This window comes from Acanthopagrus latus, chromosome 22 (assembly GCF_904848185.1).
Source record: "Acanthopagrus latus isolate v.2019 chromosome 22, fAcaLat1.1, whole genome shotgun sequence".
NCBI classification, from domain to species: Eukaryota; Metazoa; Chordata; class Actinopteri; order Spariformes; family Sparidae; genus Acanthopagrus; species Acanthopagrus latus.
The window spans coordinates 21,463,438-21,490,232 of record NC_051060.1 but is presented as its reverse complement, the minus strand read 5'-3'; the positions used below and the strand labels follow the sequence as shown (position 1 = coordinate 21,490,232).

General features: G+C 42.7%; 1 protein-coding gene across 15 annotated transcripts in view; it reads left to right on the top strand.

Moving 5' to 3' along the window:
• Positions 1-26,795, top strand: part of LOC119013046 (1-phosphatidylinositol 4,5-bisphosphate phosphodiesterase beta-1) — a 176,253-nt gene that overhangs the window by 51,559 nt on the left and 97,899 nt on the right. For 9 of the 15 annotated variants that reach the window (XM_037087385.1, XM_037087384.1, XM_037087382.1 and 6 more), the window contains one exon: positions 12,909-12,986. In XM_037087385.1, the coding sequence (XP_036943280.1) occupies positions 12,909-12,986 (78 nt within the window). Of the gene's footprint in view, positions 1-296; positions 695-791; positions 835-1,207; positions 1,231-4,368; positions 4,411-5,337; positions 5,423-7,898; positions 8,254-12,908; positions 12,987-26,795 lie in introns of those variants that run through there. The other 6 variants (XM_037087386.1, XM_037087388.1, XM_037087378.1 and 3 more) reach the window with 4 other exon arrangements.

The following is a 26,795-nucleotide window of genomic DNA, read 5'->3' as shown; positions in this document are numbered from 1 at the left end:
TCCAGGGGGGAAATTCACAAGCTACACAGCACATGAATAAAGAAGTTAAACCAACTTTACCAACTGTATTTATGTGATGCACATATTAATGAAGCCATAATATTATTTCCAACAACTGATACTTTATTCTGAAATTAAGAACAAGATGTGTGAACGTCTTCCAGCTCTGCCCTCGACTTATTCCTTCATAGATTTGAGTTGATAAAAAAGGAGACGTGTGAGTATGTGTGTGTTTTGACAGACTTTTTCCAATTTCCTTTCTGATCTTTGATGTTAACTATTAATCTTTGAAAAAGGAAAGATTCCTGGGCTCCGTCCAGTATTTGTGTGATGACATGGATTTAAAGAAACACGACCACCTCTCTCCGGACGGTCCTGCACTGAGCTCCAGGTCTCTGCTGTTTTCATAATGGAAGTGATCGGCAGCAGCTCAGGTGATGGAGAAAGATAAGAGAGAGGAGAGAAAGAGATCATTGTTAGCTGGATGAATGATCTCCGGATTACGCAAATAATGAATCTTATATGCACAAAGATAAGCTTTAATTATTAAATTAGTGATAACATATAGCAGAACAGGATTATCTCGTGTAGTAGATAATTTTCAATTCAAGTCAGAAGCTCTTACTCGTGTTTTTAATTCACAGTGAACAGCTGCAGCTCAGGTGATGAAGAGAGATAAGATAGAAAATAAAAGGTCAGTAATATGATAATTCAGTGTGCAGCTAGTTTAAACTATATTTTATGTCACTTTCTCAACAACACAAGCTCACACTCACCTTGTTCGTCCACAGAGAACAGCAGCAGCTCAGGTGGTGGAGAGAGAGATAAATAATGGTTGGTAAGACGGACAGATATTTTAATTACTAAATTAGTGATACAAGAAGACAATTGATTTGTCACTGGAATGATACAGGCGTCCTCTGATCTGACCAACTGTTACCTTGTTGGTGAATGAATGCTACTCTACTAAAGCACCAACCAGCTGACACGACAGGGCTTTTAACGAGGTGCTTCATAATCTTTCTCCTTTATCAGAGTCTTCACAGTTTTAACACTTTTATTCCCTCATCTGATAATGTGCCAACATATTAGTGAGTGTGTTTCCTCAGGGTGTCCTCACAGGTTAATCTTTTCACACCCACTCCTATCTTCATTTCTTATTTTCAGGCTCTCTCATGGAGTTGAGGCATGAAACACTGATTGCTTTGTCTGCAGTAGAAAACTCAGCAGGTACCACAATGTCAACATGTGAAAAACTAGCTGCCTTCCTTTCTCTTTTAAATCTGCCAACCTACCAACTGCAACCCAAGTGATTTGCAAAATTGCGTCTTCGTAATCAAATTTCTGACATTTCCACTCAGTTTTTTTTTTAGGTTTTAATTAAAAACATGCATAAAAGCAATTGGAAGGAAATGGGAGTTTGGTTGTTTGTGTTGAAAGTGCAATTAAAGGAAGAATAAAGAAGTGAAGTGCTGCCGTCATGCTGATGTTTTAAGATCAGGGCTGCCAAATGTGGAGGACAGACTTAAATACATTTTGATTTGGCTCACCAGATGTCTCTGGAGAAAGAAAACGATTTTAAAACATTACATGAACTGTCGTTTACGCTTTTTTGTCAGGGAAAATTACTTTTTGAATATGTATCATCCGTGATAACTTTTTACGATATTAGCACAGCAGGCAGAGTGACTGCCAAGGTTTAACAACAGATAAACCAAACAGGGGAAGGACCATTTACGTTTTTTTGTGTTTTTATCGGCCACTGCAGTGAGAGAGGGCGTTTCATTGGTTGCAGTCTGCAGTCACACCACTAGATGCCACTAAATCCTAGTCACTGGACTGTTAGTAAAATAAAAAGTTGGAGACCCCTGTTTTAGATCGATATCAGGCACCAAACTTTCTGTTTCTTCTGAAGTATCCTATTAACTCCCACAACAGCGAGTTTCCGTTAAAATTAGGGATAAAATTGTAATGTATATTTAAAATCTTAGCAAAACTGAGAACTAAACAGGGGAACACACTGACAGCAGTCTGTGTTTGAGCTTGAGTTAGGTGAAACCTTTGAGAGGAGAAACTTTTTTTGTTTTATATAACATGTTCATACCTGTGGCACCACCCTCAGGCTGAACAAAGAATCACAGTGTTTTTCATTAACTTCCATCCCTCTGATATTTATTGTGAAAAATGATCATTACATCCTCCATCCCTTTGTTTGTCTTTTCAATCTAAAATGATGCTGAAATTGTTTTTTCTCACAAAACAAATAAACTGTTGAATGATAAATCATATCTACAGTAGGTATTAATAAATTATATGTCTAGGTTTCCTGTCAGCCTGACATCATGTACTGTACACCGCTGTGAAAACAAATGGCATCACAGATTGCACTGGCAGGGGAGATCCAGAAGGTGCTGCTCATGTATTTCCTTTGTAGTTGGTGGTTCTGTTTGGGTTCACTGAGAGGACAGTGCAGGCATCAACTTAAACAGACCCTTTGCCTTTCCCAGAGGCTTTGTTTATATATTCATATACTGTAGTCCTCAATGTCACATCACACAGGCCTGATTCCAAAACAATTGCATTTTAAAATCATCAAAGGAGGGTTAGAAAGGGAGAAATGTGTGTCATATCCTGTCAGACCCAGAAAGCTCATTGGGAAAACAACAGTGAATTGTTCTCACAGTGAGCTGTGCCAACATCTGAATTCAGGGAGAAATGATCCTCATTTCAGCCACCAATCTTAATAATGGTTAGTTGGTTTAAACTTGAATAGCTCAGACTATTTCTTAAACAGACATCTGGCCAAACTTGGTTTTATATAAATATATACCCTGTACTCATCAAGACTGCCTCGGCATCTTGAGCTGAATGACGGAAGTGAAATGAACACAGTTAATGGCGTGCTGAATGTGCAGCTTCAGAGAGATCTTGAGTTAATATCGATAATGAAAGCTCCAGCAGGCAGTCATTTGAGAACACCTGTTCCTCATCTCGTGCATGTAGAAACACTGACACGCTGCTGCACTGCTGTTCGTTCTCTCTTGTCGCTGCATATGAAGCAGATCACCCGTCTCACCTCCTCGCCAGTATCAGTTTAAAAGGGCCCGTTCATGGGGAGAGTGTTCTGCAACCTTCACTGGTCGACGGTCAGGATCAAGGTCAGTGAAGCATGCTTGGATATTCAGCGTGCGGATGACAACGTCGCTGACCTCAAACTAATCTTGAATGCTACACAGCCTGCGGGTCTTGTCTGGAATACGAAAAAGCTCATCAGCAAGTAGTCGGCCGGCCGGTGACACTTCCTGCCATAAAAGTGGATTTTGAATTTTGAACATGAGGATTTTTTTAGCTCGGCTGTCTTTTCTCATATAGACATAAATTCAGAGATCCATCATCATGTGCCGTCATCTGGAAGCTGCGCAGTTTTCGCTAAATTACTGTGAGATATTTTAAGTATTCATGAAAGCGATCTCAGCTGTGACACTGTAAGCACCAGCCTGGCAGCCCACCACATCTGTCTGTGATCGTCTCTGAGAGGAAACCTCTACCATCAGATAGATGAGGGCGGGAGAGTCCCTGACATATAGTGCTCAGTAAAAACTGAAATGGTGAGGACCTATAAATCTCCAGGTCCTTTCTCATAGAGATACCCAACGTCAGATTCACATTAATGTGGCAGTTTTACATTTTAACTCATTTCACGCTGCACAAAAAACTACCAACATTTGGATTTTGTCTTGATGGGGATAGGGTGCAATCAGCAGTCATTCCCGGGTCAGATCACTCTATAGTTGGCAGCTTTGATCAGCATGAATGGAAACATGTCAACCGAGTAGACACGCTAATTTTTGCCCCTTTTCCAGCACAATGATGGCTATTTATGCACCGGACTTCGGTGGGTAAATCGCCAGGAAAAATGTTATTGTTTTATCGGTCTCTGGGGACAATGTGAGTCATCTGGTTGGCGTTGAGTTTAAAGTCAAGAAAGATATTTTAAAAAGTTAAACAACCTAAGCTTTCAAGCTGATTTCTTCTGTTCCATGTTTTCCGGCACATACCTGACATCAAACGAGCCACACCAGGAAAAAAAAAAAAAAAAAAAAGATTTAATTTTGTTGTTAAAATGATTCATGTCTAAAGGAGACAGAAGCATCTTGTCACTCAATTTCCATATCGAATCGCATAATAAATTCTTGTACATAAACGTACAAAATATATTTCTCACTATAATAATGATTTATTAATGGTTGACTACAGAATGCACATTTGTGACAAGTTTACTCCGTCACTGGGTAACTTGTCACATTATATTTTTCAACTAATAATAACATGTACATACATTTATCGCAGTCTGATTTATTTCGACAGATGTTCCGAATTCCAGGGCTTCATCTGCGCCCGTGCATGAAGGTGAATAAATGAACACATAATGAATAAACTAATAGTCTTCTGTGGGTAAGAAAGATGGATCAGTCTGTGCATACCAAATGCAATCTTACTAGAAAAACAAGTGTAGATAAATAGCATATTACAAAAAGCATATTTTTCAGCTCCAATTCAAAAACCTCAGCTCAGGAGAGGTTACACTTTGTCACTGACACAGACTGCATAACCTAATCAGAGTCATCGGCGTAGTTACAGTGCTGACACGAAGAATATGTGACCTCTGTGGGACAAGCATCTGGATCTTACTTTGCATATTGTCTATTGTGAAGATTTGGCCTGAAAGCACCGAGACAACCTGCACCGGAATGACGTGTTCTGTTTCTAGCTACAAGACGGGCTAGATTTCCTGCAGGACTTTGGTTTATGTATCAAAACAAACCTTTTCTCTCCTTATTTTCACTTGTATAGTCTTATAGTCTGTCAGTTTTAAAGGAGCTTTCTGTCGGAAATGAAATAAATCTCTAGCCTTCTCTACTCGTCCTCTTCCAGGCGACAAACAGTAGCTCCAAAAGTCCTCCCTCCTCTGTCTAGGCTACTGCCGTCCAAGAACATCGTAAACCATAAATTATGGTGTGTGTGTGTGTGTGTGTGTGTTGCTTTTGGTCTCCTAACAGAGGCGCATTCTGCTTATTGATTAAATGCCTTCTTAAATCTAATCTCCGCCTCGAATCGTCCTGACGCATCGCTGATTGCATTTTCTGTGGCAGCTTAAACATTTTATTCATTTCAACAAAAAAAAAAGGGGGGGAGAAAACACTCCGGCGCAGTCGGATGAATTCATTTGAAAAGCTCAGTGTGCGTCTGAATGAAGGTGTTGGGAAAGTGCTTTCATACACTGACAATCCAATTATATCTCCTTACTGTGGGCCTTTTGTCTTTCATGCGAGATAGCTGTGTCTGATTTTTGGAGTTGGAACCTCAAGGCTGATACGAAGATGGATGACGGATACCGAAGTCTGAGGCTTGAGGGACAACAGTGAGTCATTCGCGGTATAAAAACATTCGTGTCTCCACATTCGTATGAGATTATTTTGTGGTTCTTGCTTGAATAAGTGCCTCTGCTTTTGAAATTTGACTCATCAGAAAATATTTTTCTTTTAACGTGAAGGCTGATTTATTTTTGTTCCTTCCTCTCATGCCTTTGTATCTTTCCTCTCTCTATTCTCACTCTCATGTATCCCTCTCTCACTCTCCGGAGCTGTCACCCAACTATGACTCTATTCAGGGCCTGGTCCCCAAACTGTCACTGTTAATCAATCATTAATGACAGGAGGCAAAACTCAAACAAACTGCTATTACAACTGACATGAAAAGTGCCAGTCAGACTTTGACAGCTTTGACTAGTTTGACATGTGTGACGGTCAGCGCCGGCCAGCGACTGACCACAAAGAGCCGCTGAGGGAAAACTGCTTGGAGGACTCTGAACAGTCTGGAGTCCCTTTTTTTGGCAGTGGCAGAAAATAAACAGTGTGGGTTGTACAAAGCCCAGAGGGACGCTATGTTTTATTTAATAAGAAAGTTGAATTCCAAAAAAGTCCTGAAGGCGATGACACACGCTTGACTCACAGAAACTTTGAGGAAGTTTAGTCATGAAGAAGTAAAGAAGGCCCACAGCCACGTGTGGGCACTGAACTGGAAATCATTGTCCATTCTGGTTGATGGGTGTCGGCTGATTTCTCAAATTAAAGATGCACCTGTTACCCTCCGTACAATTCTGAATATAACAGAGCTAATTTACCTTCTGATGAGGACGGATAGTTTACCTCAACATGGTGCCAAGATCACTCAGGACTGAGTAGAACACAAGGTTGTGTTTGCAAATTTAGCCACACTCCAGTGTCTTTATTTTCAGTTTATACGCCCTTTATGATAGCGGGAACATTTCAGAGCCACCTGGGAACACCAGCTGAAGAATACAGTTCTGGAGGGCAAAATATTAAAGGGCATCTCCACCAACTTTGTCTCTCCCCACAAGAATGTACCCATCGTGGAGCAGCAGGGAGTTGGGAGTGACAGCGGCACAGTTTTCAGGTAAACTGTGTGGCAGGTGGTATTCAGGTGTGTAAGAATGACGAACACGCAGAATAAAAAAAAAAGGTGATATCTCTGGTTTTGCTGTAGAGATTTTGATCATTTGTTCTTGAACAGTCCATTTTGAGTCCAGCGGACTGTTTTTCAAAACCTGGCGCCGAGATTACCCACAATGCAAATTAGCCACAGAGTGACATCACTAGAGGCAGGACTCTGTAAAATTCCCTTAATTTTACTTCAATCAAATCGAGTCTGCTGCTGTAATAATCTCACTGCAGTATCTAACGCACCCTTTGGATTATGGCTGACCATTCTTGGCTGCATGGCTCCTGCCACACGTCTAATCTGTGACATCACTTGTGGCTGCTGTCACTCCTAAACCCCCCAGAAACGTGCCAGGCTCTTTTCTTAGTGGCCAAACTGTGTAATTACAACGTTACGTGTTGCACTGCGGCCACAAAACAACTTTATTTTTTTTCTACTTTTTTACATCATGAAAGAAATGGATGTAAAACATCAGATCAGTTTTCTTTTAGGCATCAAAACCCCAATAAAATAATGTTGTTTTTACTGTTACCATTTGAGCCATATACAGTATTGATTGAACAATATGGATGCAGGATTATGTCATTCAATCTCTGTTTAAATCAGCAGGGCGCTAAAACGGAAGTTAGCCAGCTCAGTTGGCGGAAGTGTCCAGTGCACCCGCTCTGTGGGTGACTCGGCTGGTCACTCCCTGCTCCCTCCTGGGTTAAACTAAGTGCCTTTCCTGTGTTGAGTGATGATGGTATGACCGAGGAGCAAAATATGAAATGTTTTACTTCTTCTGCATTCACCTGATAATCCATCCCATGTGAGCCGGCTGAGTGAAATGCCTATATTTGATTTTAATAATTAGTTTTTGACCAAAAGCCGCCATTTCGAAAGATTTTTAGTCTTAAATGTATCTGAATCACCCTTACAGTCCCAACACGTGGCTCTTTTGGCTTGTGGTCTGCTGCACACAAAGGAAAAAACATGATGAGATGTGTGTGTATGTCACAATTCAGACTTGAGGGTAGCATTTTAGATTCTCCAATAACAACCCCCCCAAAGCACAAAATTATATTGTTCATCTCCCGAAAGAGAAAAACATCACCTTTTTGCAGAATGCATAAATAATAATTTCCCAAACCTGCAATGAAGGAAACGTCACTGTAGCGCACATGCACCTGCTCTGAATGTATTATCACTCCAAACTTTGTCACTGCCTTAATGCCGCCATAGTCGCTCGGACGCACGGCGGCGCTAGATCACTGTATCGATCCTGTCCCTGCATTGACTCGTCCAATATGAAACCAGACTGCAACTCATTCAACACCCCTCCTTTCTCTCCCCCCACCTCTCTCTGTGTCTCTCTCTCTCCCTGTCTTCGCTTTTAGCTGCATGTCTTTCGCTCAGTCAGTCAGCCAGTTGTTAGTGGCCCCGGTTCGCTGCGCCTGCGTCCGCCTTCCACAGCTCTCCAAAGCCGAGACGCGCCACCGCCGCCGTCAGTGCGGGCATGACATACTGGCAGCAGTAGTGGGGCTTCCGTCAGCCTGCTTTTAAGCAGATTACAAGAAGGAGCGGACGAGAAATAAAGAGAGTGAAGTGACTCATTTCTGCCGCTGCCGTGCGTCGAGAAGAGTACATGAGTCAATGGCAGGGGCACAGCCTGGAGTTCATGCGCTGCAGCTCAAGCCGGTGTCCGTCCCCGAGAGCCTGAGAAAGGGCAACAAATTTATGAAATGGGATGATGTAAGTAGCGGCTTGAGAGACCGGCTGCGAATCTTCTTTCTCTATTATTATTATTATTATTATTATTATTTGTTCCTTCCACTGGCTGGATGATTTCTGCACGCTTTGTTTGCATGCATGCACCAGTAGGATGGCATTACACAGTCTATAGGCTTCTAATGCAACAGTAGCCCCTGGATTTAATTGTCAGCGGTGGAGAGCAGCTGGCTGCATATGTCTGGGTTAATGCTATGAAGAAATGCAGCAGCTATATATACATGCGTGTGTGTGTGTGTGTGTGTGTGTGTGTGTATCGACAGGTGCTTTGTTTACATTCCCTAATTTAGTGTGTGTCCGTGCGCGGCGGCTGGCAGCTCCTGTGTGAGAGCGCTGCTCATTAAATCAAAGTAAACATTTGAATTAAGCTCGCCCCTCCCCCTTAACTGCAAAGATCTATTTATCTATCTATCTATTTATTTATTTATTTATTTACAATTAACTACAATTAATTGGCGTATCGGGCTCTTTCAGGGTCACCAGCAGGATGAAGCTAAATAACGATTTTGCGTTTTTTTGTTTTTTTCCTGTTTTGTGATCATCCATGTCTGGCTATAGTGAATTGACCTTGATTAAAATTGATCGCATGCTGCTGTGAAAACATAACAGTAGTAGCCTTTTTTTTTTTTTTTAAACAGGCTGTTCTGGCGCACTGCACCTCCCCACAAACAACAAATCACCACATGCCTGTGTAGAGAGAGAGAGAGACCATAAAGCTGTTGCATTTAAAATTGACTCTCAGCTGAGTGACCTTATTTAACTTAATGGGTTATTTTCATCTCCTGTGTCGTCACCATAGGCTCTGTCTGTATCCTGACAGGGACTTTCTCTGCTATTTGTTTCACGCCTCTCTTTCCGCAGCCCGCCTCATTTGAATAGCTGCATGCACGCCTCTGGTTTTCTCCAAACGTTTTATTGTGTGAGCATTTGAATATGAGCGCAGTCATGATTACTCTCATCCAGGGAATGGGGTTGCTTTTTTTCTCCCCCTCCGCAGTGAAAATGTCACGATGAGTGTATTGTGTGAAAGTGTTGATAGAAGAAGAATTGGAACCTGATTAAAGGTGCAATATGTAGAAACAAAGAATGGAAAGAAACAAACTCTCTCTGTTGTCAAGACTGAACAAGCTTCTAGCCTTATTTTCCTCTGAGAACAGCTTGTTTATCTGGTTATGGAACAGATAAATATGTCCTAGTTTGTATTATTACCTCATTAAAATTGTAAACCTCTCCAAAACTGCACAGTGCCCCTTTTAAGATCACATTTTATGTAAATCTTATATTAGCAGAGGCTCTAAACCGAACTCTTCTGCCAGTTTTATATAAGTGACATTTCTTTTTAAAAAAAACACACGTCACATGCACACTGTGAATTCATGGTGTTCGCTGTGCTCAGGTGATTCAAGCACAGCACAGATGGCATCCGCGGCTGATGGTTATGAGAGTGTGAATGTGGTCACTACAGATGGCACGGAGGAAATTATGCACCCTTGCAGACCCACCGCTCTGTCAATCATCAATCTCGCGCTTAAATAAGGGAGCTTTGACTATTTCCTTAGCTAGTTATTACTAATGAGCGCTCACCCCTCCAGCTCTCTGGCTGGTATGTTGTGAGAGGGGGCAGTGCGAGGTCTGTTTCCCCTAACAGCCGTGTTTGTGTACTGTAGTTTGTACATGTGGGCCTTTCTCCAGAAACCGAATGCCCACCAGGCCTTTCCTGTGAAAACACACACCCTGGAACACACTGACGTATGCCCAGATACTTTCTCTGTTTCGTTTCCCGTGCACTCCTTCCTTCCTCTTTCCTCTCCGTATCATTCGAGGACAGAATCACAGAGGAGCGCAGAGAGATAGTCAGAGGATTGTCATGGACGCCACTCTCAACACCAATTTGAATTGTATATGAGCAGACGAGATTTTGGTCTCACTGCCGAACATTCAGTGCAGACGGATAAATGTGTAAAGTTTTGTTTACTGTGTTAGGATGCTGTATGAACAGCAGCCAAGAGGTTTCTGGAGCAGACGGTCTGAAGTGGTGAGAAGAAGCGCTGAACACTTCAGCACAGCGCGCGCTTGGTGGTTGACTGGTAGAAAAAGAATAGAATAGCAGTCCGAAAAAAAAAAAAAACTCTTGAAATGTTAAAATCCTCCAAAGTTCCAGACCTCCTCTGCACCGACGAGCACACACACACACACACACACACACACACACCTTTCTACTTTTGTTGCAGACAAGCAACTGCTGCGCTGGCTCACAAAAAAAAAGCCTTTTTGTGGTTTAAAACATTGCGTGGGTTGTGTCATTCTTCATCAGTCGGTTCAAATGGCACATTCAGCACCCAGGAGGTGTCATGATGCCGCTTTCTGTTAATAGAGAGTGGAGGATAGGCAAGCATCCAGATCCTCTAGGAAACTGACCCTCCTTCTTAAAGATCACTGACAGCAATTGGCAAGATATGAAATATGTGAAAGATGATGCCGTATCCTTGTAAACAGAGATTTTTTTATAAACCTATGCTTGTATCGGGCCCTTCCGGTGCGATGTCGGCTGAATAAGATATTATCAGGCTCCACGGGGAGGCTGGAATCCCTTAAAAGTAGTCGAATATGTCATTAGCATACAGAACAGTAAAATGTTGAGCTCCTCTCTAACACACCCCCTCCGGTAATAGCTCATGGTACAAACTCCTCACAAAAGAAAATGGCAACTTCTCCCGCCTGAGATCTGTTCCCTCGGGGTGTTTGCACTATCGCGAGTCAGTCACTAATCTCGTCTTAATTCGGCAAAAAGCAGGTCGTGCCGCCTAATGTCCTCCCCGCAAATAGTCAAATGACAATAAAAAGCACAAGCAGTAGCACTCAGAGAATCGCTGAGCTCTAATCCACGGTGTCCTACTGTAAGTACTTATGTTTTTCGAAAATGTGCCAGACCCAGGAGGAAATCTTCGCTGAGAGTCCATAATGGCTTAATGTGTTTGTAGTGGTTGCCGCGGAGAGTGCGGACATTAAGGAAGACGCTGGTGAAAATGACTGCTCTCACATCATTAGGCAGATCTCAACTGCTCCCAAGCCACCGTTCGTTCTTTCTTTCTTTCTTTCTTTCTTTCTTTCTTTCTTTTTGATTCATCTTATTGGCGACACAATCAACTTACTGTCAAATGATTCATCCAGATCACTTATCCTTTTCAAGTATCAAGGTTTTCGAGGGGCTAACTGATGTCTTTGTGAAGGGCGAGAAAGAGATATTAATATTAAAACAACTAAATTGGAGGAATTGGATTGCGGATTGTAACTTGAGTGGGGATCAGAGATGTGGGGCTGCAGTCGGTTTGAGATGATATATATAAGCATGAGGCTTTTATCCTGCCTGCAGGCTGTAACTCCTGTGTGTGTGTGCATGGGTGTGTGTGTGTGTGTGTGTGTTTATGCTGCATGCGTTCGTTGGTATGAGCTGCGTCTTTTGTCATTCAATCAAGCCTGCGCAGATTGTGCAATCATATGTGTAGAACCCAAACGATTCCTCTAGTGTCTCTAATAGATTTCATGGGAATGGCAGGTTGCCATAGCAAAGGTTACTATTGCGAATGCTTCTGATGTGACATCGAACGAATCGGTCGCTCACTTTCCCGCTCACCTCCCTTTTCTCCGTCTCTCTCTTTCTTTGTCTGTCTTTTCAATTTCTCTTCGGGGGTTCACGAAGGGCAGGAGCTCAGTATTGGTCTCTAATGGAGCAGGTGGGCCAGGTTCCATAAACTGTGATTGACTTTTTTTTAAGACAGTATGATCTCAGAGTGCGAGCTACCCACGGCTCCCTGCAGACGCCTCCGCCACCCTTTTCTTTGACACCCTATACTGGAAGTCACACGGGGTCGCGCTCAAAAATGACAGGCGTGCAGCAGATGCAGACCATTAGCTCGGTCTCCCACTGCAGTGATGGGACATCATTAGAAGCCTCACGAAGACACTTTGAAGATTTTCTTGCTCTGCGCAGCAAATGCGGTTTCCATCTCTCTGATCTCGCAGCCATGGCTGATTGAGGAGGACAATATGCTACTGTTCGGCTCAACCACGGCCACTGTGGACACAAAGCAAAGGCTCTTTCTTTTTATAGAAGCATCCAATAATATCTGCCGTTGCCATGTATGCCTCAGGGTCAAACTATGTGTGTCTGTGCGTGTGTGTGTGTGTGTGTGAGGCTCGGAGCCGTCTGTATGTGGGAACTGTGGGAAAGCATTTGTCTGTTACACGAGGGGGGAAAATGAAAACATCAGCTGTGAATCAACCTGCAGTCATTTCAAATACACACACCAGGCTGCTTGGTCATTTGTGGTGATGCCAGTTCATGGTGGGGAAAGTACCTTAGAAGGAAAGGATTGTGTGCACGCTCACAACACAAACAGCCCTTTTAATGTCATTTTGGATTCCGGCATGCATGCATGTATTACAAAAACTGGGCTTTGATCCCAAGAAATGAATTAATTGGTTTTTTCCCAGAGCAAATTGTGCCGTCCACACAGAAACACACACTGGTGTAAGTACACGGACTCAGACGGGGATAGGCAGACGTAAGCAGACACACACATTGACTCCAGATGTCTTTTTGTTCTGTTTCCCTCCAGGACTCTACCACTGTGACCCCGGTGACTCTTACAGTCGACCCCAAAGGTTACTTCCTGTATTGGACCGACCAGAACAAGGTGAGTTACCGCATACCAACTCAGCTATTTTAGTGGCAGGAAGCCTTTGAAGCCTGTGCTCGAAAAAGCTCACCTGAAACTCTTATTGCGCTCCTAACCTTTTAATTCTTAGGATGAAACATTAAACACAAACCAGGTAGCCCAATTTTTAAAGCTTATTAAGCAGCATGACACCACGCAGCGGTTTACACTCCTTTGAGCCCATCACATTAGCAGTAATCCATCCCAGTTTTGAATTGTGGAAAACAAATTAGCACAATGATATGAGGAAGAGGACACACGCTCTTCCATCTGGACAGTGTGGTTAAGCATGAGGTATTTGATTGTTCAACGCGGTGCATTAGCATTTAGTTTGCATTGTACTCTCGTAAAAAGTCTCGGCGTATTTCCCTCAGACCCCTTTGTGCTCCTGACATGCTAATGCAGTAGCCTCATTGGAACAAACGAGGAAGCATTATCTTTTACGCAGTGCCGTCGTCAGGCTGAATGCTCTTAGTGAATCGGGAAGGAAGTCGAACCACATTGATGTCAATCAACAGCACCAATGACTGTCTGTGTCATCGGCGTCCATAGTGAATTCGTTTTGTCTGGCGTGAATCCGAGCAGCAGAAAATGGAGCATCATCTGAGTGTGCATCTGTAGACACAATTGACAAAATTGGAACGGGGCCGTTGTGTTTACAAGCTTCATACAATTTAATCTTGCATCACAATGCGGGCCGTCTGTTGGAGAATTGATTTCTGTTATATTTGTATTGCGTCGCTATGGAATGGCTCAGTGCTCCAGGCATATAAAACACTGATATATTGCCACTGCACAGGTATCATTTGTCCACACATTTCACAGACAGTTGCTTGAAGCTATCCAACTTAATCATGCAAGTGTATGAGCCAGTACTCATTACCATTGCAGACCATCACCATTATAATGCTGCGGCGACCATAATCATCATAGAACACCAGTGAGTTTTAATGAAGGCCCAGAAGCTCTGTGGGGAGTTGGACATTTCCTCAAATGTTCTGTCTGTGTTTTGCTGTTTCTGACATGTCTTGAGTTTTACATGTTTTCAGATGTTTTGCATTGCAGCTAACATTTTGGCTAACCCCTGATATGTTCATATTTGTACCTGTCACGTGCTACATACCTGGAGTTACAAGCAATAAAGCTGCCAAGTCAGTTGAGACGGTGCACATTCATAAATGTTGCGCCACTGGATATTTTTATGGAGACGTCACGACAATTTCCAGCTGCGTTAGTGGCGACAAAACTGGGCTTTTATTTACGAAGACCTCGGGACATCTCCAGCCTGGTTGTGGTAGCCAAAGCAGGTATTTCAAGCCAAAACATGATATCTCCATAACTCTGACCAGGTGTTTTTTTGTTTTTTTTTTGTGCCTAAGTCTAACCAGATCATAAGCACAACCTTGTCACAATGTAAAGTAGAAAACTGAACCTAACAAAAAGTAAAGTTGTAACAATTGCATGATAATAAGCTTCACAGAGTCAGTAATCAAATGACAGTAGGTAGATGCACGTGTATGTTATTTAAATGAGATTGTCTACGTGTCCTTGGTAGACGTGGCCACGGACACATCTCTCCGTTGTGATCTCAGTAGCACACCGGGGAGCCAGATTCTGAATTAAGCCAGTGAAAGAGCAGCGCTGGAAAGAGAGTGAGAAATCTGAACTGCTGCACCTGCAGTGCTTAACTTGACACCTGTGAGAATATTCCATAGTGCATTGTGCTGTTGTTCTCCTCCCCAGTTATGGCAAAGACTTTCATAACATCCCGGAAACAAGGTTGTGAAATTAAGAGTCTAGATGCTATCAGAGTCACTAACCTTGTCGAGCATGTGACTTCGTCTCAAGCTAACCTTGAAAGTATGTACATAATTTACAGAGCCTGATGCTGTTTGGTGAAGTTGTTGTTTGCTTTTTTTTTTTTTTTTTTTTTTCTTTTGTACCCACAGCTTCAGTGCAAGTCAGCCTGTCCAGCCCCTCTATCCGTTAAAATCCAATCCAGCTCGAAACAGCTCGACAGGCGTAATGTGTTCCTGTTCTATTTGTGTGTATAACTGTATCAGCAAAGGCAGTCAGAGGTAGACTAATTAATAGCTGCTATTGATTTTATGTTTGCCTAGATGAGGGTATTTCACTGCAGCCATAGCAGAGCACGGGCAGGAGTGCTGACCGAGACTTTACCTCTGTGCACACACCTCGATACACACACAAGTACACATACAGGCTCATTTAGCAGCGTACCGCCACTCCTGTTCGGTAAGAGAGACGGAGATTATGTTGGCAACCTGCTGCAAATTAATACACTGTTGGTGTGGAAAGCGGAGATGTAGAGTCCTACTGAACAATCAATGAGATAAGAGACAGACGGACAGTAAAAAACAGAGAACCACCTCTAATATCTGTCTGGCTCCTGTGTGTGTGTGTGTGTGTGTGTGTGGAAAGGTGTATGTCTGTGGTCAGCGATAACAAGCGCCGAGTGTGATTCACCAGTAAGAGAATTGAGAGAGGCTCTTTGGCATCAATTCGTCATTATTTCCTGCCTTTGTCATGAGGCGAGGATTTTGAATGATGAGACCGTTGTGCGTGCGTGTGTGTGTGTGTGTGTGTGTGTTTACGTGTGTGGGTGTCTGCTCTGTCTCTCTGCATTGAGAGCAGTCCCGCCGCACACATAATAACTCAGACTGATACCGAGCACTGCCCGGACGAAACTCTATTAGGGCATGAAAAGACCGGCACCCGCCATATTCCTCAGCGCCACTGTCAACACAGATGTGTGTTCGCATGTGTTTATAAAGACGTCTCGTGCCATGTGCACATCTGTTCACCAGATCCAATTTAAACATGCCACGATGCTTTGTCCAGTTGTTAGGCGTGTTTGTGAGAGACTCGGCCTGATGGCCTGCAGAGTAAAAGCATTCCTCAGATTCTTCAGGAGCGCAGCAGAACTGTACTGCGTGTGCCCGCTGCGCTCACTTTCAAACACACATCATCACTGCTGAATACAGTTTTGTACTGTTTACTGGTAGCCTTGACACACGTTAACAGCACAGAGTCCCGATTTTATCTTCATGAAGTTTTTCCTCTAAGTCTATTCAATAAAAAGCCTACATTTTTCGTAAAATGACTTACTGGCTCTGTTGAATACCGTTTTGAAGCTCTTTAACGTGTCAGAGTTCTTTTGGTTTTGCTTCAAAAATCAAAAAAGGACTTTCAGCTCAACAACCAATGAATTGTGCATTATGTTTATTTTTTCCCCTCCTTTCCTTTGGTGTCTTATGTAGGTTCTTGTGCATGTAAAAGCTCTCGAAAGTTAACAAAGGTCAAAGTTCGCATCAACAGAAGCTCCTCTCTCCCACAAAAAACACTGCTCCTGAACGCCTCATCAGTAGTCAGTAACTTTATGACATTCCGGCAGCTAGTTTTGCACGTTGCAAGTGTAGATTTAGCAAAGCTGCTATGTTGTTGTTAGGGGTGCTGGCTCAGGCACGTGTGAGCTGACCAATCAGAGAAGACTGAGTCTCTGAGGGGGGGTACAGTGCTGCAGCATGAGAAAACTGAACTTAATATGTAAACATATTCTAGTAGTAACTCACAATAAAATTATGACCCTAAAAATGAGCATGTCTCCTTTAAAGTGAGGAGCAAACCTGAAGACTTGACTTGATGCTAACTTGCAATGTGCAAATCAGTGACTTTGTGTACATTTTATTGGCGAGCGTGAGCGAGACGCTGAGACGAAGAGCGATAGGAGGACATTTCTGTTAATCCTGCGGTTTGGCTTGTCCATCCAGTCATGAGTTCTTCCTCTGGATTTCGGCCATGTTTTAAGCTCATAAAGCCGGAGTTAAGTTTTGACAGCAGCAAAAAGTCAATGTCAGCTCTGTTTAGGCCTGATGTTTCTTCACCTCCTCTTTATAGTTGGCCTTTTAGTCGATGACTCAAGACTCAAGGATTCCCCTTGTTTAATCTTGATGACTTTGCTTTAGTCACAGTTAGTTTTCCTGACAGTACGGCCTCAACTTCAGTAACATAGTATTCTGTGGAAGAACTTTAAAAAAGCACTTTTATTGATTCGTGATCGAGCCTGTCGGGGTCATCGAGGGGACTTAACAACCACGGCGGTTCATGAGACGAGCTGAGACGCCGAGGATCAAGAGATAAACTTAATTTGATTTTTTTTTTTTCGCTTCCCTCCTCCTTCCACAGCTGGATGCTTGCCAAAACAGAAGTTTGAACAACACCACTCTTGTTGAAGGTGGTTAGTATGTTTTGATATCGTTGAAAGGCGTCGCACAATCTCACCTTTTTTTTTTTTCCTCGTCGGACAGACACAGATGCAAACTGCGATGCTCCGTCTCCATCGCTGCACGTTGCTGTATTTTTAAACAGGCGGCTGATATGTAAACTCCTGCACTCATAAATCTTCTGTGTTTGTATGTGTTTGGTTCAGAGTCCATTTGGCCGGCTTTTTTTTTTTTTTTTTTTCTGTGTCCACGAGCTCCTTCTCCTTCACCTTGAAAGACCCGCTGTTTTGAATACACACATAAACACACACGTTTAAACACAATGCGCACTTTCACATGCGGAGAACTGACAACAGCAGTGATAGCGGTCGTAAAACAGAAGCCAACGTAAATAAATGCCACCTGATGCTAACATATTACCATCCTACAATACATAAACAGCTGTCTCATAAATGATGTTGGAGGAAAGCGCCACATCTCTCAGGAGTATCACTGTGAGTCAGCGAAAGTTGGACACACAGCCGTGAAATAACACCTCTCTGGTGGTAAACGTACAGGTGAGGCGCTTTCCCTGCGGAGGAAAAGGACACACAGGTAAGACAAATTTGAATACATGGATCGGTTCCTCGTTCAGAGCTTTGAAATAACAAACAGACACGAGAGGATATGAACGTTTCTTGTCACGTTAGTCCTGGCCAAAGTGATTGTGATGATTCCGATAAAGAACAAAAACAAGCTGAAAACTCTTCAGACGCTTGTCTTTTTCTGCATCACAGATTGGACACACATCTTTGTTTACTGAAAATCCTTTTTAGAGGAAAACAGATTTAACAATCTTAAATAATGTGATCACAAATCACACTGTCCTCTAAACAGTCACGGGTCGACTCTTAATTACAACAAGGTAATTTTATTCGTTTCTGGAGATCATAAGTTATTTATGGGTTTGTGTTGTTTTCCTGCGATAACGAGATAATTTAGCTTGTGATGTGGAGAAAACATGCGTTGTTTGAGGTAAAGATATAAATGAATCCATTATCACAAGAAAACGACAGATTGTTTTGTTTTTATTCCTCAAAGCGTGATGTTTGTTAGATCAGCGTGCACACACGACCTCTTAACAAGTGCAGCAACTGATTTAAGCTGAAAATGTCAGATAACCAAAGTTAACTTGGGTTGAAACTCTAAAACCCATCACTCAGAGCAGTGTGTCTGTAATGGTCCACTCTTATGAGTCTTAACAAGTCATTTTCTCACGATTATTCATCTCGTTATTTTTGGAAAACAGTATTTGTCGTCTCATGATAGTGACATAAACTAAGTTCGTTTTCTCAAGATTGCAAGAAGATTATCTTGTTGTCCAGGATAATTGATGATCTAGAGAAAATAAATAAAATTCAACTTGTTATATGGAAAATAACATGTTCAACCCATGAATGTTTAGTGCTTTCCCCAGATTAACCCCCTGCATAAATAAAGGATAAATAAATGGTTTGAACCCCATTTCCCTGTACTTGTTCACACTGAAATCCACAGTATTTTACTTAACTTTTCTCTAGGTGAGGCCAAGGTGACATGTGGCCATTCAGAATAAATCACAAAGTCAATATAGGACGATACTTTAACGAGCCAGATTCATGATTATACTGATCATGGATTTATCAGTGTTTCATCCTAATTCACTGAACTTAAAATACGGAATAACATAGTTTTTGTAAATAATTTCCAACAATTTTGACGACAGTTTGATCTCCTACTCACTAAGATTTATCTTAGAAATGAGGAAATAGGAAATAAATAGGACGAAATCAACACCAGTGTGTCTCTTAGTAACTTGAAACAGAACAACATTGTTGTGACATTACTCAACATTTCCACCCGACACTATGGTCGACTACTTTACATATGACAGTAAACGGCGCCATGGTCGACCCAACTCATTTGAGTGTGCACGTCATGCTCCGACTAGCTACATGCATGAGCACACCTAGCTCAACACACACACTGTTACATGTGTGGGCAACATTCCTGTAATGTCCAACCAGGAACAGGTGCGTCTTTAGCAGGTTAAAAATAATTTATACTCCGGTTGGTCGAGGCTGCTTTCAGTGGGAGGAGCTACCGAACACTGCGAGGTGGACTGACTCAGTCAAATTAACAGCCTTTTTGGTTTAGTTGCCATGCGACAGCACACACCTTGGAAATGTCACATTCTCTCTCAGCCCCCGCTCATATTCTGGAGAATGTTGCCGCTTTGAAACTGATATCATTGTTTCCGTGTGTGTGTGTGTGTGTGTGTGTGTGTGTGTTCTCCTGAGCCGACTGGTTATAACAAAAGGTTAAACACACTCTCTCAGGAGATTTATGTTTCAGCAGTGTGCCAATTTCAGGACATTCACTGGACAAGCCCTCAGCATATGGCAGTGAATGATGTTCAGAGGTGAAAGGCAGTTCACCCCGGGCCAAAACCAGACTCACGTTGTTGGCAGCTGGTGTGTGTGTGTGTGTGTGTGGGACCTTTTCTGAATGAGGCTCGAAAGTGACCTAATCCAGAGCATGAGTAAGGCTGTTTTGGGTTCATGTTAAACCCAATACACACTTGATGCCTCGAACACAAACACACACACACACACCCTCCTTCCTCCGTTCACACGTCTGTTTCCCCCAACGCAGCAATTTTCTGTGATTACCAAGGGCCGCTGCTCCTCCACCTCCGTCAGCGATATGTGGTGGTGAGAGACGAGGCATAAATCTGCAGCCAATCTACTGAAAGTGAATTGTGACCTCTGCCAAGTTATAGCCTGGCACACAGAGGCTGTATTTCATCTGGACCGGTACTGAGAGAAACAGACAGAGGAGGGGGAGAACAAGGAGAAGAAGATGATGATGGTGATGATGATGATCGCGGTGAAGAAAATTATTTATTTCATGTCCTCTTTGTTAGCCGTGGAATGGCATTAGTTCATTTACATAATGAGTAGCTGTCACGCCACATTAGCATTTTTGGTGACATAATTTCATCCGACATTTCATTTTGATTGGTTTTTCAGAGACGAGACGGTTGCCGATGCGAAATTGCCGCACCATTGTTCAAAATAGCCAGCCGTGCTTCCAAACCACCCAACATGTGTGACTTCACAATAATGATGGATATGCAAAATGTGTTATTTAAAAAAAATCCATGAAAAGGCAGAGCTTGTGGCTTTGTTTTCTGATTTTGATGCATAGTATTACAACAGTGGATGTTATATTCCATTATGTGTGCAGTTCATCTTTTGTCGCTTTTCTTTCTTTACGAACTGTCGAGCCTTTCAGTCAGCTGTTTTCTTCATTATGCCTTTACATTGTTGAATATCTATTAGACTACTTTACCATGATTTAGCTGCTCCCCAGTGAGACACTACCTTTGTCAAGTACGCTTTTAACAAGAACTGACAGTGCAATATTGAATCCAGAAAGTCAGATTCTGTATCAGATTGCCTGAGTTTCACAGGAAGTTGTAAAATCAAGCGGTCTCCAAGTTTTTTGGTTTTTTTTCTTTTTTACAGAAATATAGTTTCAGAGCTGCAGCTAACAGATGATCTGGTCAAGATCTGTGCTGCAGCCAAATAAACTGACAAAGTCTTGTAGCTTTACAGATCCGCCTTTGCAGCTGTCATGTTGCATCAACATGAAAGGCTGAATTTAGGTCACATACACCATGTTCCCACTGCATGGTGGCTGTTGACTGTACCTGGTACCTGCTGGTTTGTAGGTGTAGCCTTGGTCGAGATTCCGAGCGAGCTGAGTGAAGTGGAAACAGCGGAGACCGCTGACTGGTCGGAGAGAATCGTCACTTCTGCGGTGTAGAGATCCTGCACGCTGACCACCATCTTTCTACTCGGTCGACCCAGATTTTAAAAAATGGCCGCCCATAAAACCATGCTGACAAAGCAGCCGCGGACAAAGTGCAGACGTTCCTCTGTTTGGCTGCCATTAAAAGGAAAAGATATCCATCATTGTTCCTGTCTGTTTATGCTGGGATGGAGGCAGCTTTACCCGACATCGCTGTAACGATCGGCTGAGGTTCACCTGCCTACATTTAAGGTAGTTATCCGTAGTTAGCTAACATCTGAACATTGCTAAACTTGCTGAAAGATTGAACCGAGTGACTTACAAACGCAGCACGCCACCTGTCAGTTTGTCAGATTAATTATCTGAACCATAACCAAAACCTGTCACACCAGCTGAAATTTCCAGTGTGTGTCTTCGAAGCAGATACCAATCATTTCACAAGCAAAACGCAAATTAATAGTAACAGATGCCCCTATTTGCTGCATTGGTCTGTCAAATAACGACATCCAGGTTCTTTTTCTAATGTTCTGCAAGCTGTGTGCTTCTTTTCCACATGAAATCTTTCCACTGAGGGTGAAATTGCTCAGATAAGGTGTTCAGACAGTCCCATTACCTTCAGCCGCCCAGAGAGGGCTAGGCTGTGCAATCAACACTGAACTGCTCCAGTGAAAGGTCACGGCAGGGTTATTGATATCGCCCTCAGATGCTGCTGTACTGAATCTTTATAGATGTTATATATTGGTTTTCAGGAGCTGAACAAAAAATTGCTGCCACTGTTGTCACTGCAACACTTAAATATTATGACATTTAATCCAGCCACTCCATGACATTTTATTCGGGCACGGCATGTTCCCCGACAACGACATGTGAAACGAGGATAACTTTAAGTCTTCCGGTTTTTATTAGGTGACATGAACAGCCTGGCTCGGAACACGCAGCCTAAAATGTAAACTGTTGACCTGTCTGCAGAACGGTTATGTAGAAAAACTTCTCCCCTAAGAGAGAATCGCTCTTTATCTGAGCTGAGAGTCAAAAGGTGGTAAAAAAAAAAAAAGAAAGAAAAGAAAAGTGGTAAAAGAAGGAAAGCGTTGCCAAACTCTTTTGGATTAGGAGTCCCTCGGTGACTTCATGCAGCTTTGTTTGCGCTTGAGTTAGCCCTGCTTTCCACTTTGAATTCTGATTAAGACTCCTTTTCCACTGCACTGTGCTGGTTCACAGGCAGACAAATACGAGCTCAAGCAGGCGAGCACATAACACCGAGGAGGAGGAGGAGGAGGAGGGACATAGTTCTGTTCATTTCCTCTCCTGAACGACCAGAGTCTGCTCACAAAACATGGAGCCACAGATCCGGAAAGAGGGGCTTTTTGTCTGTTTAGAGCCCTTTGGCTGATTGAAGGCTCCGCTGGTGCCAAAACTGTTCAGTGTGAATCTCGGCGCCTCTGCCGAGTCTGCCAGGGTAACGGAGGCGACTTCAGGGATGGCAGCAGCTCTGACTGGCCAGCTCAGCCACCCTGGATTCCACTGATAAGCTTAATCAATCACACGGTTTATAGATATTGTTGATGATGCAGCAGCAGCGGCAGAAGGATAACAGTTACGGCCTGCAGTCAGGAATAACATTAGTTGGACAAAAAGCAACAGGGACAGCTCAGAAGTAATGAAATCCTGTGCAATAACCCTGCAATAACTACTTCCTTCACAAGACTGCGTTAAGATGGTGCTGATTTTGCGTCAGAGCTCATCGTACAAGACATTTCTCTTATTTTATCCAGTTTCTCTGGTTTTACTCTTTCAGTGTGGCAAGCAACGCCTCTAAACTAAATGCTGACTTTGATCACTGAGAGTGACGTTTAAAGGATAACGCTGGTGTGATTTTACTGCTCTCTTATCACCGTTATTATCTGCACATGAAGAGTAAACCTGCTCTTGAAGCTACAGCTCGTCTTGTCTCCCTCACATGTGTACTAGAGGTCAGAGACTCAGAGTTATTCCCTCCAGTGTTGAAAAAACAACCATAGCTGATGAAATTCTATCTGCGATATCAATATTTCCTGGTTTTAAAGGGTTGCATTACAGTAAAGTGTTGTCTTTTTTCTGAACTTCCTGTTACATGACTTGTCTTTTCCCTCGTTGTCCGTAAATTCACATTCCTGCTGATTATTTATCTTATTGTGTTAATACTTTATCAAAGTGCCAATACTCATCCTCAAAATACTTTAATATTATCAAGGTATTTGGTCAGAAATATTGTGATGTGGGATTTTAGCTGCCCGGTCAGAGCGTATATGAAAGATTTTAGAGGAGATGTTATGAAATATTGCGATATGCCTCTGGTCCTAATCTGATATGACTCAGGCAGAAATATTCATGGGTGAGATAATATATTAAAGTTTTAATCATGTTATATTTTTCTTCGCATTCACCGACTTCCTTCCCCTCTCTCTCTGACTCATCATCTGATATTTCCGAGCAACGGAAACACACCCTTACCTTGACTAGAGTTAACGATTACTCTGGCTTTGAAGGTTCATTGTCTGAAACATTTTGGCATCACAGAATATATAACAAAGGTTATTTTTAGACATTTTAATGTGGAAATGTTACATGTTACTGTATGTCTGTAAAGGCTCTTATGTCCAACAGCATGTAAACTGGCATTCAAGATTAATTTGGCACATTCTGATCGTTTCTTGTGCTACTGTGACTGAAGGAAGTGTTAGTGTAATTCATTATGTAGTAGATCTGAAGTTTGTAGTAGTTGTAGATGACGTGATGACTTCTGAATAACAAAACATGTCTTATTAAATACTCACTGCGAGGCTAAGTGCTTTCTGTACAGTGTGACTTGCTGCCAACAGACAACAGCTCATATTTGCCCAATCAAGGGTTCTCTGTCCAACTGGCTGTTTAAAAATATGACAGCAGAGTGAAGAGGATGATTAAGCTTCTCAGCGTCTCATGGGTCCAGGTATTTATAACATTTATGCCGGCCTATTTCCGGGGCTGCTTATTCAGAAATCTCTATTATGTCTCGATGGCTTTCATCTGACACGGTTCACACAGAGCGCCGTCGACGCCGGGCGCTCGGTATTTTGTGCGACGGCAGGGGTTGCACGCAGTCACGGGAGTGAGAAAAAAAAAAAAAAAAAAAGCAGAGCGGCGGAGGAAGCGGAGACTTACCTTGGATGAGGATGACTCAAATAATTACACCGCCTTTTCTCTTCAGCCGCCTTGTTCCATTCACTTGAGCACTGTCAAAAGAGAAAAAAGAAAACCCCTCTCCTCTTTCAAGCGCAAAAAAAAAAAAAAAAAAATGCGAGGATGTCTGTCAAAGAAAGAGCCCTAATGAAATGTAGATGTATGGTTAACAGCGATGGCGGTAAATTGACTTTTATCTGTGCTCAGTAGACTGCTGTCAGCTAAAAGGTCTGCTTCCCATCTCCTTGTTTATGTTCATTTCTGTCTCCGTCACCGCACTGTCTGTCTTGGTGCACTGTGTCATCACCGTCATTGGACATGCTGATTACCCTCTTCATTATTAACCGCTCAGTTTGTATATTGGTTTCGGTGCTATAATAAGAGGCGGGGCTCTCAGTGTAACCTCTATTTCACACCGGTTAATTTTCTTTCTTGATGACATTTTCTGCATTTTAATATTTACAGCCGATGTTAAAAAATTAACTAAAATAAGAAGGAATCTCTGTCGGTCTGCATGTATTTATGTCTGTCCTACATTTTTCTCAACGAACTGTTCATCCACTTGACATCAAGCTTGGGTGGGGGCAGTTTGAGCGCATGAGATCGTTATTTAATCCCCCAACACTCAGACGAGGTCGGTGCTGACAATAGCATAGAGCTGATTTTGGCAGATCTCAGGGCTTCTGGAGACTTAGACCGGATGATCTGTGTCTTGTTTTCAGATGGTCACTGGTTCGATTCCCCTAGTTTGATCCTGGTCCTGATGTGCTGGTTGCTGCCCTCCATGGCTTCCACCACCATCAGTGTATAAATCTATGTATGAAGTACTTTAAGCATCTGATAAGTGCACGATAATATAAAATGTACGGAGACATTTTCATAGAAGAAGTCCCTGTTTACTCCGGTTGTTACTGAGACAGCTGCTTTCCCCACGTTACCATCCACTTGGGGGTGAGTAGATAATTACTGAATTTTCAGTTTCGACTGAACTCATCCTTTGATAGCAAATCTTTTCCAGCTCCCACCAGATTGTTTCTGTCATTTTCTGATGCTGCATGCAAAGAATGAAACAAAAATATTCATATATTCCTTACACTTAGTTACACTATTCTCCATGGCAACTGTGCGTAACTTGATCACAGGCGGCTGATAAGCGGAACCAAACGAGAACCTCGAACATTTAAACCTTTAGCATGAAATGTCAGAAATGAGGCTCTGTGGCTTACAGGCCCCCGGGCTCAAGTGTGGAGTTGTCAGTCTGACACAGCCCATGATTTGAATAGATTTAAATGTGCAGCGGAGGCCAGGCTGCTGTTGTAGCTGTCAGTTAGATATTTGCATGGCAGCGACAGAACGGAGCTGTTGGTTGAGCTCTGCATCACAACACAGCTGAATCAGTCAGTGTCAGCTTGTTTGTGCTTGTTTTTCTCCCCCTCAGCACCGGTCTGGCAGTGCCACCAGGCTGAACCAGTAAAGGGGCTGCATGTAAGGAAAAGAATCAAGTCAGATTAAGACTAACCACTGTAACCAAATAACAGCAGTGTTTGTGTTCTTCTGACCATATTTGTAGACAAAAGTGTCTGAGTGACTGCGCTCGAAGGCTGGGCCAGAAGTCTGACGTCATAGAGGGGGGAGAAGATGCAGCGAATTACACAAGCGGGTGCTGAAGCACAAACTTCTGGACAGATTCTCCTCGAGGAGAGGATTGTGTTGCAGTCATTTAAAGCGTGCCGCTTTCACAACTCTGCACAGCTGACCAATCACTGTGAGAAAACATGGAGGGAATCAGTGCCCCCCTTTTGAAAACAAATGCTGTAAACCTTTGATTTCAATGCTTTTATGTTTTGGCAGGATTTCTGTTTATGCCTGTTCCTTTTATTCATTGTATTGTCTTTATATGTATTTGTAATTGTCAGTACTGTCACGGTTAAACAATGAGGGACTCAAACACAAGACACACAGGTTAAAAAAAAAATCCAAACCCCAAAATGAAACACAGGTAGGCAGTGGGAATCCAGGCGGGAACTCGAGGAGCGCAGAAGACACCCAGTACTGTGTTTTTACTTCAGAGTTGCACTAATATTCTGGAAAATGTAGATTAACCTAACTCACCATCTACCACTGCACAGGAGCACATATTTACTACTTACCTTTATGTAATTCTTGAACAAGAAAGAGATCATTTGTCTAAATTTTGATTGAAATGATCTCTAGGCACCCTATGGTAAAAACAAAAAGAAAATTCTTGCCCCTTTGTGCCACAGTGAACGATTTTGCCTGACCCACTCATGCGTTTCTTAATCAGATGATGGTCGGTCATCGACTGTTCTGGTGACTGCCAATAAAATGTGTAGATCAGTGGAGAGCGGTGGGTTGTATGTCGCCGTGAAATGACCTGACATTTTGATCATGCGGTGGGGGTGGGGGGTCAGAAATCAGAGGTTACAGTCGGTCGCACTGGTCCACAGATCCCCGTTAACTGTTTCTCGGGGGAAGACAGAGTGCAGTTATC